This window comes from Hypomesus nipponensis, chromosome 15 (assembly GCF_054491055.1).
Source record: "Hypomesus nipponensis isolate SF chromosome 15, ASM5449105v1, whole genome shotgun sequence".
In the NCBI taxonomy this organism is placed as follows: domain Eukaryota; kingdom Metazoa; phylum Chordata; class Actinopteri; order Osmeriformes; family Osmeridae; genus Hypomesus; species Hypomesus nipponensis.
Window position 1 is genome coordinate 3,984,078 of NC_140375.1, and position 14,820 is coordinate 3,998,897.

At 44.4% G+C, this 14,820-nt stretch overlaps 3 protein-coding genes across 4 annotated transcripts; 1 reads left to right on the forward strand and 2 right to left on the reverse strand.

The window, feature by feature from the left end:
- Window positions 1-45: 45 nt before the first annotated feature.
- dhrs12la (dehydrogenase/reductase 12-like a) lies at window positions 46-6,358 on the reverse strand. The gene is made up of 10 exons (XM_084673546.1): window positions 6,225-6,358; window positions 4,296-4,429; window positions 3,962-4,044; window positions 3,782-3,877; window positions 3,544-3,625; window positions 3,391-3,452; window positions 2,780-2,884; window positions 2,470-2,560; window positions 1,857-1,994; window positions 46-1,011 (listed from the first exon to the last, which is right to left on the reverse strand). Exons 1-10 carry the CDS (start codon window positions 6,326-6,328, stop codon window positions 896-898), a joined length of 1,011 nt encoding a protein of 336 aa, XP_084529672.1. The 5' UTR covers window positions 6,329-6,358; the 3' UTR covers window positions 46-895.
- A 434-nt stretch (window positions 6,359-6,792) lies between these two features.
- Window positions 6,793-10,223, forward strand: ap1s3a (adaptor related protein complex 1 subunit sigma 3a). The gene is made up of 5 exons (XM_084673547.1): window positions 6,793-6,912; window positions 7,729-7,907; window positions 8,700-8,808; window positions 9,233-9,370; window positions 9,548-10,223. Exons 1-5 carry the CDS (start codon window positions 6,910-6,912, stop codon window positions 9,581-9,583), a joined length of 465 nt encoding a protein of 154 aa, XP_084529673.1. The 5' UTR covers window positions 6,793-6,909; the 3' UTR covers window positions 9,584-10,223.
- A 229-nt stretch (window positions 10,224-10,452) lies between these two features.
- On the reverse strand, window positions 10,453-13,797 carry scg2a (secretogranin II a). 2 transcript variants are annotated; one of them, XM_084674532.1, is made up of 2 exons: window positions 13,762-13,797; window positions 10,453-12,836 (listed from the first exon to the last, which is right to left on the reverse strand). In XM_084674532.1, exon 2 carries the CDS (start codon window positions 12,826-12,828, stop codon window positions 10,831-10,833), a length of 1,998 nt encoding a protein of 665 aa, XP_084530658.1. In that variant the 5' UTR covers window positions 12,829-12,836; window positions 13,762-13,797; the 3' UTR covers window positions 10,453-10,830. The 2 variants fall into 2 exon arrangements, with proteins under 2 accessions (XP_084530658.1, XP_084530657.1); XM_084674531.1 differs by lacking the exon at window positions 13,762-13,797 and adding an exon at window positions 12,970-13,347.
- Between the last annotated feature and the right edge of the window lie 1,023 nt (window positions 13,798-14,820).

Consider the following 14,820-nt stretch of genomic DNA (forward strand, 5'->3'; position numbering starts at 1 on the left):
ACATTCAAGAATAAAAAAAGACTAGGAGGCATTTCTCACCAAGGTGTTTTTATTCAAGCTTGGATTCCCAGATAACACTGCAGTGTGTCACAGTAAGTAACAGCAAACCATAGAAGTGCTTTTATTATGAATCCCTTAAGCATACTATCAGTAGTTAAACACATACGCCGTTCTCATAATGCACATGTCAGGTCATACTGTAGGTTGGCCCTGTCTCTAGTCTGAGGGGCACGTTGGACTGATGGAGAAGCACGTCTCAAGAACGGGCTCAATCGAAGATGCGCTCTGACTCCTACTGTTGTCAGCTCCTGTCTCATCATTATTCACAGTTGTATTTTTACTATTATCATTTGTGAGGAAAACAATACAGTTGCCATAGCGAAGAAACTTGGCAGTAAAGACATTCAACACCAGCCCACCCAGGCAAGTTAGATTGAGCCCAATTGGCCAGTGACTGCGTGTGATTGGTGGATAGGGTGAGTGACGTGACTTAGGTCAAATCAGATTCCCATCTGAGTGACAGCTTCCATTAAGTCACTGTGCGAAGGGCGGGATACAAGTGTTCTGTCAGTGTGAGTGCTTAGTTGAATGCGTAGTGTACTTTCTAAGAAGTGCTTCCTCCATCAGCAGTTTGACCTCATGACCTCTGAGCAGAAAGACAGAGACATTTCAGTGTCACCATCACACTGTTCATTGGCTGTAACACAAGATTAATAATGTATTAAAATACTCTTTAATAATATTAAGATAATGAACGCTAAAATGGGCCTATAGCTGTTTACAAACAGCAAGATGTGTTAAAAAGAGAACGAGAGTGAGATGGAGAAGTGTGTGTTTTTGTGTGTGTTTGTGAAAAGGGGGGGTGTTGGGGAGACTGTTGACTGGATTGAGCAGCTCAGTGGGGTTGGAAGGTCTTGCTCAGGTCCTCCATCACGCTCATGAACTTCTGCTCCTCCAGGGGGGAGCTGTGGGTCCAGGCCAGGGGCAGGTGGGCAGGCACCATCTTCCGGTCTGACACACACACACACACACATATGCACACACACACACACACACACACACATTCAAAACAGATCAACTGTAAAATGTATAAAACAGTGGGCTGTATCTGTATACAAATACCGTTCCTGACATTCATTCATTTGCCGTTTATCTGATGAAAGACAAATATTTGTTTGGCCAAACAGCATGCTTACAGACAAAGGTGTGGTGTTTGTTTTTGCAGTTTCTGTGATGCTTCTCTATGGGGAAGGTCACTGAGGTCACACATTGTGTGCGCGCGTGTGTCTGTGTGTGTGTGTGTGTGTGTGGGTGCGCGCGTTGGCGTCCACTGTACTCTCTGGTAGTGTCTGGTACCGAGAGCTGTCTACTCCAGCTGTGCCAGCGCACGCCTCTCTACAGCCCCTTGATTCACTACACCGACAAACCCTGTACTGAGCCAGCTCTCATCCCACTCATACCCTCACACACACTTCCAAACACACACATACCCACACCCAAACACCCATCCAACCTGACTTGAACACCCTCCCGCCCTTAATCATATCTATTTGCCCTCATCTCTCTCTTTGTCTGTTTTTCCTCCGGCCACCATGAGTTCTTTGCGCTGAGAGGTCCACTGTGCTGATGAGACTGTCCGTCTTAATGAGCCCTCGTTTCTCTCCTGGAGCCCTGATGGAGAACTCGTAGTGAGGAGAGAAAGAGAGAGATCCAGCGAGGTTGGAGAAAGAGAGCGAAACATCGCACTCCTCTTAAACTCCCAACATCCAAGGCTTCAGACAATCGAACAACGAACGTGTCCCTGTCCATTCAATCCTGGAAATACCAACTGAAGGGTGTACAGGGACCCGGCCTACCCTGGAAGAAGCGCCCGCTGGGCCCTGCAACAGCCGCCTCAGAGATGGCCAGCCACACCACGGTGTCAGCCCCTTGCTCTGGGGCCCTCAAACTCTCCTTCATGGACCGATGGAAGTCAGGCATGGCGTTGGCCACCGCTAGAACCACACACAGGGAGAGAGAGAGAGAGAGAGAGAGAGAGAGAGAGAGAGAGAGAGAGAGAGAGAGAGAGAGAGAGAGAGAGGGAGAGAGAGAGAGAGAGAGAGAGAGAGAGAGAGAGAGAGAGAGAGAGAGAGAGAGAGAGAGAGAGAGAGAGAGGGAGGGAAATAATAAAGTAAATACACAGGTTATGTGTGCTTTGGAAAATGATAAACAGATGATATCCAGTTTGGCAACTCTTCTCTAATCTTCACATCATAATAATAATTATCATAATTGTATTATTACAGTTTACTGTAATAATAACATTTATTTGAATATAATTACAGTAAGAACATTTGTAGTTACATTACTTTTAGTAAGAGCAATTATAGTAAGAGGACTTATAGTAAGAGTATTTAAAGTAATAGTAATGGTGTAATTATAGTAACAGTAATGATAGCAATAATAATGGTGTACCCATTTGTAAAGTACCTGGGGTGTCCACCCAACCAGGGTGCATCACAGAGAAGTGAATGTTGGTATGCGCTTTGGCCCATTGCTCTGTCATCACCACCTGCTGCCTCTATAACACAAACATGCAGACACATGCACAGACACGCAAACATTTTGGTACTGTTTCAACCTTAATATCCACACTCAAACCAACAAGCTATGCCAGGCCATGTGATCGTGTACACCTAGCAGTATATCCCCCTCTACTCGTCAGCTATCAAAACCAATGTGTGCCTTTCAACTCTGTGAGTGGCCACCAGTGCCCAGAATCAGAAAGCTGCGACCACACCTTGTTCTGGGCGTACACCATGGTGCCATCGTAGTGGCCCCTCTCCGACTGCAGGTTGCCTGACCTCAGCTTCTGAACGAGCATGCCCCCGGAGGACACTGTAACCTGAGGGAGGGAGGGAGGAAGAGGGAAGGACGGAGGGAGGGAGAGGGAGGGAGGGAGGGAGGGAGGGAGGGAGGGAGGGAGGGAGGGAGGGAGGGAGGGAGGGAGGGAGGGAGGGAGGGAGGGAGGGAGGGAGGGAGGGAGGGAGGGGGAGGGGGGGAGGGGTGGGGGGGGGGAGGGAGGGAGGGGGAGGGGGGGAGGGAGGGAGGGTTTAGGAAGTTGAAAGAGGAACTTGGTGTTTGGTGCACAGGATGCATGAAATAATGATTAAGAGTGAAAGGTTGTTGGGTTGTTGTTGTAGTTCAGTCAGTTGAAGCTGATTGATCATTAATATTAAAGAGATATCTTTGTGTTTGCGTGACTGTGTGTGTTTCTGTGTGTGAGGAACAGAGAGAACGTGTGGATGAGAGAGAAATGGAGAGAAAGTAAGCGAAAGACAGAGACAGAGATATTTCCAACATAGGGTAACACATCTTAAAAAGTAAGCTAGGTTGGACTTTCCAACTTACCACTCTGGGTTCAGCACTCTTCTCCAGTAAGGGAATCAGAGCCTTAGTCAGTATGTACACTCCTAAAAATGTAGAAGAGAGTTGGGAAACAGGGAAATCAATACGATAGATTTTAAAAGCAGTTTTTAGTGTTTCTCTCTGGTTTCTACTCACCAAGAACATTACTGGCAAAGCTCTTTTCCAGTCCCTCGGCATTGACTTCCCTCTGGGTCATTATACAACCAGCATTATTAATCTGTACGGATCAATCGGACACAAAATTGGAGATCAATCTCACATGACGTAAAAAACACATGATATTCTACAGAAAACCCACATGAAGTTAGGCAAGAGTGAAGAGCACGTTTGGGTGAGGAGGGGGAGGGGGGGGTCTAGATCTTCCATCACTCACCAGGACATTGAGGGCTTTGTACTTTTTCTTAAAGGCCTCAGCAAACTCCCACACCTTCCTGGTCTCAGACAGGTCCAAAATGTGAACATATACTTCCTGAGAAGACATAACTCATCGTTTGGTTCGGATGCAGTCTGGTTTGCCGCATTACAGTGTGGCATTGGGCTCCTTTAAACTCACCTTGTTTCCTGTCTCCTTAACGATGTCAGCCCGAGCCTCCTCTGCCTTGTCTTTGTTCCTGCACACCATGTGGAGTGTACCACCTGTGAAGACATGGGGGGGGTTATACCAGGTCACAGAAGTCTATCCACAGTACAAGTGTTCCTGTATAGATATATTGGCTTTCACTCTTTAAGGGGAATGGATCCATGATGAAATCTGTTGTTAGCATGACTGGGATACCAATGCTCAAAGCCATGCACACCTGATTTGAAATCCCACCTCTTCCCCTCAGCCCCCCCCCCCCCCCCCTGGTGTTTTCTGTTTGTCTGGAAGCATCGTAGGCGTGGCATACCTCTCTTGGCAATGGCCATGGCAGTGGCTCTCCCTATGCCACTGTTCGCTCCTGTGATCATGAAGGATCTGCCCGCCAGGGCCACATCGATGTCTTTCTCCACAAAGCGCTTGGCTGCCGTCAGGAAAGCGCTTCTGCAACACATACACACATTGGTCTTAGATGTGTGTGTGTGTGTGTGTCAATAACCAAGCACTGACTGCAGGGCTTATATAAGGCCCATACGTGTTTGAGGTGAACCTGATGGCCACGCTGTCACATCAGGACAGCGTCACACACTTACAGCCAGTCTCCCTGACATGGATTAACCCTAGTCCTAGACTAAAAACATTGGTAGAATTTTCCTCTTGCTTCAGGACTAGGTTTAACCCATGTCTGGTAAACTGGGCCCTGGTGTTCAGCAGTAAGAAGGAGAGACGGGCCACCTTGCATGATCTCTTAACCAATGACAGACAGACGGCGTGTGGCGGAGGGAGACATAGCCGAGCAGCTCTTGTGTGTGGGTCTTTGAGCACCTCAATGATTGGCATTGTTCGACGGTTCTCACCAATGACAGCAGGGGGGTACAAGAGAGAAAGGCGGCGCCGCACTGAACGATTATTTTGGGCTAAATGCGGCCTCTGTTTCGTCGTGTCACCCAGAGAGCCATTAGCGAGGGCCGGGGTCAGGCCGGGTAGAGACGGAGAGAGAGGGAGAGAGAGAGATGGCTTTCTGGGAGAAAAGATGACATTGAACAAAGGAACGAGGAAAGGAATGACAAAAGCGCCTCTTTAGAAGGGTAAGCTTTGTTGTTCAGGACAGTGAGAGCGTCTGAGACGATCACAAACATTTTGTCTCATTTACAATTGATGGGATTAGGGACTGGTGCACAATTTCTAGTCCAAGGCAAATAGTTCAACCAAACCCGACTGAAATATTGTCAATTCTTTTGAAAGGGTATTCTTTGTAGATTTGATCCATGTCGATTTGAGCAATTCGACATGGATTGTGGATCATTACTAGATATGCTCTTCTAAAGTGTGATGTCTCAAACTCCCAGCTAGGTGGCTCAAGAATTTCAGATGCAGGTTTCCAAGTCAACAACCATGTGACCTGTGCAAGGCCTATCAATCTGAGAAAGATCTCGCTGTTGTGTTTTATGGCTCTCTATGGCCGCTAGTCATTCCACTAATTGAGTAAACCTTATGTGACAAAAGTGGGATGTTCATCATGCATTGCATAGATTAACCTTGAAGGCCTTAGATGGCACCAAGAACCTCCTATAGAGATACATCTTAAATCAATTTCTTACTGTAATACATATTTCAAACATTAAATGAACAGTCAAAAGCAGGATAGTCATCATGCAACCATCTACCAAGCATTTTATTAGGAGGATTCTAACTCTGATACATCCAGAACTGTTGCTAAATAAACATGAACAAACATACGATAAACATAAAAATCATGGATAAGGATAGAAACACAACTCAAATGTCACACTTCTGCTGAAATCTATGATTCTCCAATGAGAATGGTTTTTATCCATCCTAGAGAGATATTCCTTGTTTTCTCTGAGGGTTTACATTGACTTTAAATTGGCATATGTTAAGGCATTTGTGACATTGTATGAAATAAGGCCTTTAAAAATATGGCACAAATTCGTACATATGACTTGTGTATGTTATGTTATGTGTAAGCACATGCACTTACATGCAATCACAAACATACATACACACACAATGTAGGATTTTGGGGAAACAAAAGGATGTAATAGGAGAAGCAAAATTACTTTGGGATCCAATTAGTTGGCACATATAAAAAAGGCATTAAATACAGCTGACAAAACTATTTATTTAATAGTTGTTAGCCCAACAAGTTGTCTTTAGGATCTACAGAGAAGAACTAACATAGCTCAACAGTGGAAAATAATTGCCAAGTATTTCTTACCTTGTAAATTCAGTCAGCCCTTTCAGAAACCAGGCAGAGTTTCGGTAAAGAGACATTGTTAACTCTGGAATCCTCTCGGCCGTTACTGTGAGTTCTGCTCCCATTTTAACATGGACCAAGACCACGTGTGTTGAATTTACATTGCACCGGGTGACACCTTGGGTCACCAAGCCGCAACAAATGAGGGGACTGTTGTGGTTCATTCAAGTTCAGCGATGTGCATTTGTTGGTTTGTCGATTGTAATCTCGTGCCCAGTTACAATACATAGGCTACATCACACATTTATAAAAATCCTATGCTCATTTTAATTCATTTTATAATAATTACTTCCCATAATATTCACATTTTAGTATACATTCACAGTATTATATACATCCATCCCAACTCTACAAACACAATTACATTAAAAAGTTGTATTTTATTACTGATTGAGCAGGGTCTAGATTTCTCTATGCACCTTGCCCAGATCGAGCTGATAGGTGTCAGCCAATCCCGAAGCAGTTTGATGAAAGCAGGGCGCGGTGCTCCTGAAGAAGGTGTGGTTTGTCCACTTTGCGCGCAGTAGCCTATTCTGGGAGTGTCGGCGATGTCTCATCCCAAGATACCGGTTTTAGTCGAGAAATAACAGAAAACAATATACTGTTCTCAAATTCAACAGAACTGTCCACTAACTGCAGTGGAAAGATGGTAAGTTCTTGAATAGAAATCGGTAACTATTCAGGATGTGGCATTCATATGCTTAAGAAGCTATTATAATAGCCTAACACCTGTTCTATAGGTGAGGAAGGATCTGTTCTTATTAGACAGGTGACAAAGTCTGCGGTGTTTGCACACCTTGGCTATTTATGTGTACGGAGTTTCATCTCCACCTGTTTTAGATCCTAATGTTGGTATAATCTGGAGTGCGAATGTGAAATTATTAAAAAAACGTACAGGTCAAAGAGCACCACTGAAAATCTTTCCCGAGAATGAATGGCCTCGTTAAGGCGATAGTGTATCCATGAACAAAGTAGCATTTATCATGACACTCGTTTGCTTTTAAGAACGTGTTGTGGATCCATTGTGTCAGTAAGTACGCTATGTCTTTGGCTGATTTTTAACATAAGGTAAGTTGTGTTCCACTTGTGTGAGTATGCAGTGGGCAAGGCTTCATGTCCTCTGTGTTTATGTGAGCGGTGCATATTTCTCTAGTTACTGATTAACTGCACGTTAATTACAACGTTTGTAGACTTAGACCATGGCCCTCCAGATGAAACCCAAAAACTTGTCGGGCACGTTTTTATCTGTTGCTCTAAAGACAATATGTTCCTAACCACTGCCAGCCATGTTATAACCATCTCTCCAATTGTAAAGTAATATCCTATAATTCACACCATAAGATACTATTTATATCTGCCATGATCTAGCCTGTGTTCATATCAAATAGGGTCTACTCTATATAATCACATGGTACTAAATCGTAAACCTATGACTCAACTTTACCTAATTCTTGTCCCGTAACAGATGCACTTCCTGTTGCTCTTCAGCCGACAGGGGAAGTTGCGGCTGCAGAAGTGGTTCACCCCGCTCCCGGATCGAGAGAAGAAGAAAGTGATCAGAGACATGACCCTGATGGTGCTGGCCCGCCCACCACGCTCTTCTAACTTCCTCAAATGGAGGGACCTCAAGATCGTCTACAAGAGGTGAGGAGGGTGGCGGATGGGTAGGTGAGGAGGGTGGTGGATGGGTAGGTGAAGAAGGTGGTGGAGGGTAGGTGAGGAGGGTGGTGGATGGGTAGGCGAGGAAGGTGGTGGATGGGTAGGTGAGGAGAGTGGTGGATGGGTAGGTGAGGAGGGTGGTGGATGGGTAGGTGAGGAGAGTGGTGGATGGGTAGGTGAGGAGGGTGGTGGATGGGTAGGTGAGGAGGGTGGTGGATGGGTAGGTGAGGAGAGTGGTGGATGGGTAGGTGAGGAGAGTGGTGGATGGGTAGGTGAGGAGGGTGGTGGATGGGTAGGTGAGGAGAGTGGTGGATGGGTAGGTGAGGAGGGTGGTGGATGGGTAGGTGAGGAGGGTGGTGGATGGGTAGGTGAGGAGAGTGGTGGATGGGTAGGTGAGGAGGGTGGTGGATGGGTAGGTGAGGAGGGTGGTGGATGGGTAGGTGAGGAGAGTGGTGGATGGGTAGGTGAGGAGGGTGGTGGATGGGTAGGTGAGGAGAGTGGTGGATGGGTAGGTGAGGAGAAGCAGGTGGAACTCACGTTCATCCTCACACTCAAACATACACATACGCACAAACAAACATATGACCACAACTCACTTCCATGAAACACGAAAGTGAAACACAATGTAAACTCACAAAGCCAGGGGCACAGTTTAGGGGCTAAATAGTCTAAACCTCTTTTGTTCCACAGAAATAGGTTTATTATAAAGGACCACCAATATACGCCTCGTCAGTTAACTTTGACAAACTATGTTTGACCTCTTCCTGTGTTCTGTAGGTATGCCAGTCTTTATTTCTGCTGTGGTCTGGAGGACCAGGACAATGAGCTGCTGACCCTGGAGGTGCTGCATCGATATGTGGAGCTTCTGGATAAATATTTTGGCAATGTAAGAGTGATAGGGATGTAATGTAAGTGTAAGGGGAGTCAGATGGCTGAGCGGTTAGGGAATTGGGCTAGTTATCCACAGATTGCTGGTTCGATTCCCAGCCAAATTACATTGTCATTTTGACTTGGGCAAGGCACTTCACCCTACTTTCCTCGGGGGGAATGTCCCCGTACTTACTGTTAGTCGCTCTGGATAAGAGCGTCTGCTAAATGTAAAATGTAAATAGGACTGCATAGTCCTGTTTTCAGCACACTCATCTTGCAAGCGTTTCTTGAGAAAATGTTCTTTATATCAAGAAATTCACTTTTCAAAATGTACATTTAATTTAAGAGGTGTTTGTTACACAATGTGTGTTTGTCAATTAATGATTTATTTTGCTGCTCTGACTGATAAGGACATTTTATGTGTTTGGTCTTGCCTGCAGGTGTGTGAGTTGGATATCATATTTAACTTTGAAAAGGCCTATTTCATCTTGGATGAGTTCCTAATGGGAGGGGAGATCCTGGAAACGTCCAAAAACGCTGTAGGGACCTCTATAGAGGAGGCCGACTCCCAACAGGAGGTAGTTTGGAACTGACATTCTTTAACTAAGTAGTTTCATAACAACATTTGCCCCTTACTGCCTACTACTAAAAGCCAATATTGTTGTTATCATGCTATTTCATGTAATTTCCTGTTGTTTTGAAGGTAGATGAAATACATTTGGATGTAAATGAATTCTCTCTTGGTCTCTTCACAGACAATGGAGGAATACATGAGTAAGCCTACATACTGACATACAAGAACATTTAAGACATATTGAGATTGAGAATTCAGAATACTTTGACACAGTTCTTTATACTATTTGTTTCTACAAACATTTGACTTTGAATTTACATTTGTATCTGTTTGATTATTTGTGTCAAGCAAGTGTGTGTTACTTTCAGAGAATTACTGTGCAGGGGAAAATGTATTGCGAGAATTGTAATAGGAGATATCTCTGTTATATTCTTCTGTTGTGTGCGATACCTGTGAAAAGTTGATTATCTTAGTGTCTTTCACACTTAATTGATTACTGCCTCTGCATTCACTACATTTGTAAAATGTCTCAGGGTTGATAACTTACCTTTTCAAATGCTTTTATTTAAAAGTATTTTACTTATTAGTGTCCTCTGAATGCTATAGGTTTAATACCATAATATCAGTGTAAATACAGTCATACCGATGTTTTTGCTTTAGTTTGTCTCCACCTGTTGTTGATAAAGGGAATCCATGAATGTGGGGCCTGGTGCTAAAACACCAGTTAGTAGTAGATGGTACTTGGTTATATATCCAAGGGAAAATTGTGGCATTGCAGCAGGTAAAAGATGAAATAGGAATAGGCAATAAAATACAATACAGATTACCAATACTATAATGCTAATATGCAAAACAAAATAGCCTATATAAATATTCTAGCCTAGCATATATACGTAGCCTACAATAGTGTTTTGTTTTCACTTTTCCAATTGTTAACAGGATTGTCCAACAGGTCCATATTAAGAATACAATCTGCTCATTTCCATAACAGATTCCAACTTGGTTTATGTTCTCTAAAAAAGGAAACATTACGCAGTAAGGAAAAAATAAAGTCAATGCTTTATTAATCTCAACATCACACATTACTGAAAACACGTAAGAAATATAGTTAAGAACACAATACTGCATCTGAAGGATCTGACAGGTTTGGCTGTATTATGTGCATTGAAATGGCTGGTGAAAACTTGAACTATAAAGTGGTCTATTAACTAGTGTTTTGTTAACTAGCCTATATCAAAAACATCGAATATAACACAAACCCCAGTTGCTAACATTAATAGGCACAGCCCTGAAGCTACATCTGTCCATAGAGGTCTAAAGAAATTTGCTACACAAGCAGGAATTGTTGTAAATCTACTGAATACACTCTTGCATGTTTTTAGTTTTCAAAATACTTTATTATGATTCTTCCCCATCAAAAGAATATAATATGTACCATATATCTACATACTTCGTCTACACCATCTACATTCCTTCGACAGATTTGGCATTAAGGTCCTTATCTTCACTCTCGTCGCTTTCTGGGTTTAAGAAGCTCAGAATTTTCAGTAGTGCCTCATCATCTAACGGTTGCGTTTGAGTTGCACCTCCCATGTCTTCGGTTTCTGACTGCCTTTTTTGAGATTTACTTTTATCTGAGTCCATATGGTCAAAGAAGTCCTGTATCGCCTGTTCGAACGTTCCAAGGGCGGGCTGCTCCTTCTGTGAGAAAGACTGAGAGGATCGCTTTGGGCTTGCTTTGCTTTTAATTGGCTCCGGATACATCGCCAACATTTGGCCTGTTAAATATGTTGCAAGCTCGTCTTCGTCAACAGAATCGCCATAGTCATCCTTTATTTTCTCGGGAACGCCAGCATGAGAGAATGTGCGGTCTCCTTGCCTTGCAGCTGGCGCGGGGGAGCTTTTATGTTGTTTGACAGTGGTCGCCTTCTGATTTCCCAGGCTTCCCAGTCCGAGGATGTTTAGAATGTCATCTGTGTTTATGTCTTCTGTGATATCTCTTGCTTGGGCCTCAGGCAGCTGTCTGTTGAAGTAATTCGCAGGGGTGCTTTTATACTTTTGGTAAGAGTTCAGCTTATCCTCAACCTTGGCTAAAATGTTGGGCTTGTGTGTCTTTGGTAGATTCCTTTGCGGGGTTCGTTCTTGTTGAATGCCCTCTCCAGACTTAAGCATATCCAACAAATCATCTGGAGGTATCTGTAAATTCTGGGAGATTCTGATAAGCTGGTAGATAGCCTCGGGGTCGATGGACTGAGTCGCCCTTCTAACAGCCCGTTTCTCCTCCTCTTCGAGCTCTCTTTTCTGTTGATCCTCCTCGGTTTTCTCCAGCACCTTTAACAGGTAGTAGTCCACCAGCTTTGTGAGGTCATCTGGATCTTCTCCTGGGCCCGACTGTGTTGACCTCTTTGCCGGGTAATTGCTTTCATCATCATCATCATCATCATCATCCTCCTCTTCCTCCTCCTCAACATCCTCGTCATCGTCAAGGCCTCGGTCAAACTCTTTCCTGTTGCCTCTCTCTTCCTCCTCCATCCTGATCTGTTTCTCCAAAGGTGCCCAGTCCTCTTCTGCAGGCTCTTCATCATAGTCCAGGTTCCTCATCCTCAACATGCCATCATCAGTGTTATCTTCATCTTCATCATCCTCAGCATAGGCTTGCCTTTTGTGTCCGGCCTTGCCATTGGCCAGCCTCCCAAGTTCCTCGAACACAGACTGCAGAGTGGCCAAATTCTGGGGCGTGTACTTCTCCTCCACGTTCTCATTGGTGCGTTTGAAGGGGCTCTGGTCCGAGCTCCTCTGCCTCTCCTCCTCCTCTCCCTCATCTTCAAACATCAGAGGGTACTTTCTGGGAGGTTTGCTACTGCCATGCTGCTGCCGTTCCCACGGATAAGCCCCGCCTTCTACCTGGCTGCCATCCTCCTCCAACTCTGCCGGTCTCCGCACAGTTCCTGCCCAGACTTGGCTTGCTGTGTTGCGTTCCGGCGCCGGTCTGGGACTTTTTTCTCCCTGTTCGAGGGTACTAAGTAGAGCTTTTAGCCACTCCTGGGTCTTGTCCTCTGTATTGCCTTCTCCTTCATCCTCCTCTTCCTCCTCCTCCTCTCCATCTTGGGCTCGCCCAGGCTCTCTCTGGGTTTGAGATGGAGTGGTTAGTTTCAGCATCGAGCGTAGTTTTTCTGTGTTCACGTCTGCAACGTTGTTCGGAGAGTGGCGGTTGTCATCCTCAGGGGCCGCCCCGGTCTGCTGGCGCAGGGTCTCGATGTACTCCAAAGCTTTGAGCATGTCGGCGTTAGGGGGCATGTAGGGGGTCCCCCTGCGTGGGTCCGGCTCGCTGGCCGACAGTCTGTGTTCTCTAACAGACGCCCCCTGAACTTCAGCGGAGCCGAGGATGAGGACGAAGAGCAGCGGGATGAAGGTGAGGAGGAAGGCCATCCATGCCGTAAAGAGCTTGGGTACAGACGGCATGGTTTCACCTGGACAAGACACGAGTAGAGACATCATAAGGGACCTTTTGGAATTACCCTTAACACATTTTTACTGTTTAAAATTGTGGTATTTCCAACATATTGTCTTATGTGAGCCTATATGTTGCTCAGGTCTGTTAACCTCTTATCATCCTCTTTCAGACATCCGGATGTTATTTCGAAAGGAAAATGTTTTTATATAATCAAAACTGCAGGGTCTGGAATGTTATCTAAAGTCAAAGTAGTTTCATGAACTACATTTGTTTCTACAGCATGTGTTCTAATAGTAGCAGTTCATCTGCTAGTTATCTGCGATAGGCTGTTTTATAATCCATCTCTATTGTAGAAGATTTCTGTCAACAGTCTTTGCCTGTTGCTTGAATGATTTTTTCTGTTTGTTGCTGAGAATGAAAATGGCATCTGTTGAACGCCCTAATGACTGTTTGCCGACCAGTAATAGCATGGGCATTCAGCTCGCCTGTAAATCTCATTAGTTTTCAAATTGCTGTTCTCCAGAATGAGTCACACAACCCGTTGTCTTGGTAACCCTTGGACGGATGCTCGCTATAGGCTATATCCACGACGGTCTAGTGTGTTATAATAACAGGCAACTGTAACATCAAGTTTTCAATAAAAACTATTTTATATTGTCATGCAGGACTGCGAAACAGAAAATAGTGATGAATTTGTACAGATCGTCGATTTATTTTCCACTTTGGCATAATTGGTTATCTAAAGAGTCTATTTTACTGCAAACCCACGAAGCAAAGCTAAACACCATAGCTCTAACTATCAAATAACACTGCGGTTCGAGCAAATGCATCAGGTTGCATTCAATGTCCAAATTGAAAACATCTCAAATAGCCTTATAACGTATTGTCTAAGCGCAGCATCAGCATAAGCAAAGTTGAACTTTATAAGATATCAATCTTACCTTTGCAATTTGTTTTAGTTGTGAGTTGTGAGCGGTTTTAGCATCTCTGTCTCATGAGCGCGTGCAAGGATTCTCTGGTTTCAGCACCGGGGACAGTTCCTCCTGCTATAAGAAGCTCCACATGACTCGTGCGTCAGAGGGTAAGGTACGCAATATTGAAATCACACACACACACATACACATTATACAGGTCGTCATGATTTTAAAGGACCTGTATAGAGTGCATTGTTTTTGTTAAAATGTCTGGCACTTGTTGTTCAAATGTTGCATTGACTCATGGCTCTTTGGTTCGAGCTGAGGAGATCAAGGCCTACTATTTAAGTTGAAGTAGGACACACTATTAAACATTTCTGTCCGCTGTTTATGAGATGTATAGGCCTTTGGTTGAGAAAGATGGACGTCCCATTAGACGTTTGGTAGGGGAGGGGCAATAAAATGAAAGTAATTTTGCACCACCACTACGTAAAGCTTTTGACGGCTGAGAATTGTAGTTAATTCTGGGTTGCACTTTTGCTCCAATAACATTAATGGGGTACTTGCGCTCGTCTTTTCCAGCCTAGAAAGAGTTAAAGTCCGTCGATGACTCACGCGTTAGATCTGCCAAAGAATGAGGCGGGGAAAGAAGACTGCGGATGGAGACCTTGCGCCACGGGAGATGTGTGTGACGCTGCCCTCGACAGCCAGGACAGACTGGTGTTATATTTGTGGTTGCCTGTCAAGTTTTAAGCGCAGGTCAGAGGAGGCGTCGTCCGTTTCATTCATGCATTTTTTCCAATCATGTTGAGCGAACGAGCTTACCTGAAAACTGAGAGTTTAGTTAGTTATTTTGACTAGCAATGGGCATAGAGAGTTTAAAATGTATCCTAACTGATAGCAATGATATGCTATTTATTATACTTATGTCTATCTAAAACATTGTATGTTATGTTTGTTTAACCCTTAATCACAGACACACACACGCACACACAGACATGCTAAGAAGCACGCACCCACTCATGCACACAATCGAGGCTGCAAGCAGTAGAAGACAGATAAGACTCCAACTGACTGGCTAATTGC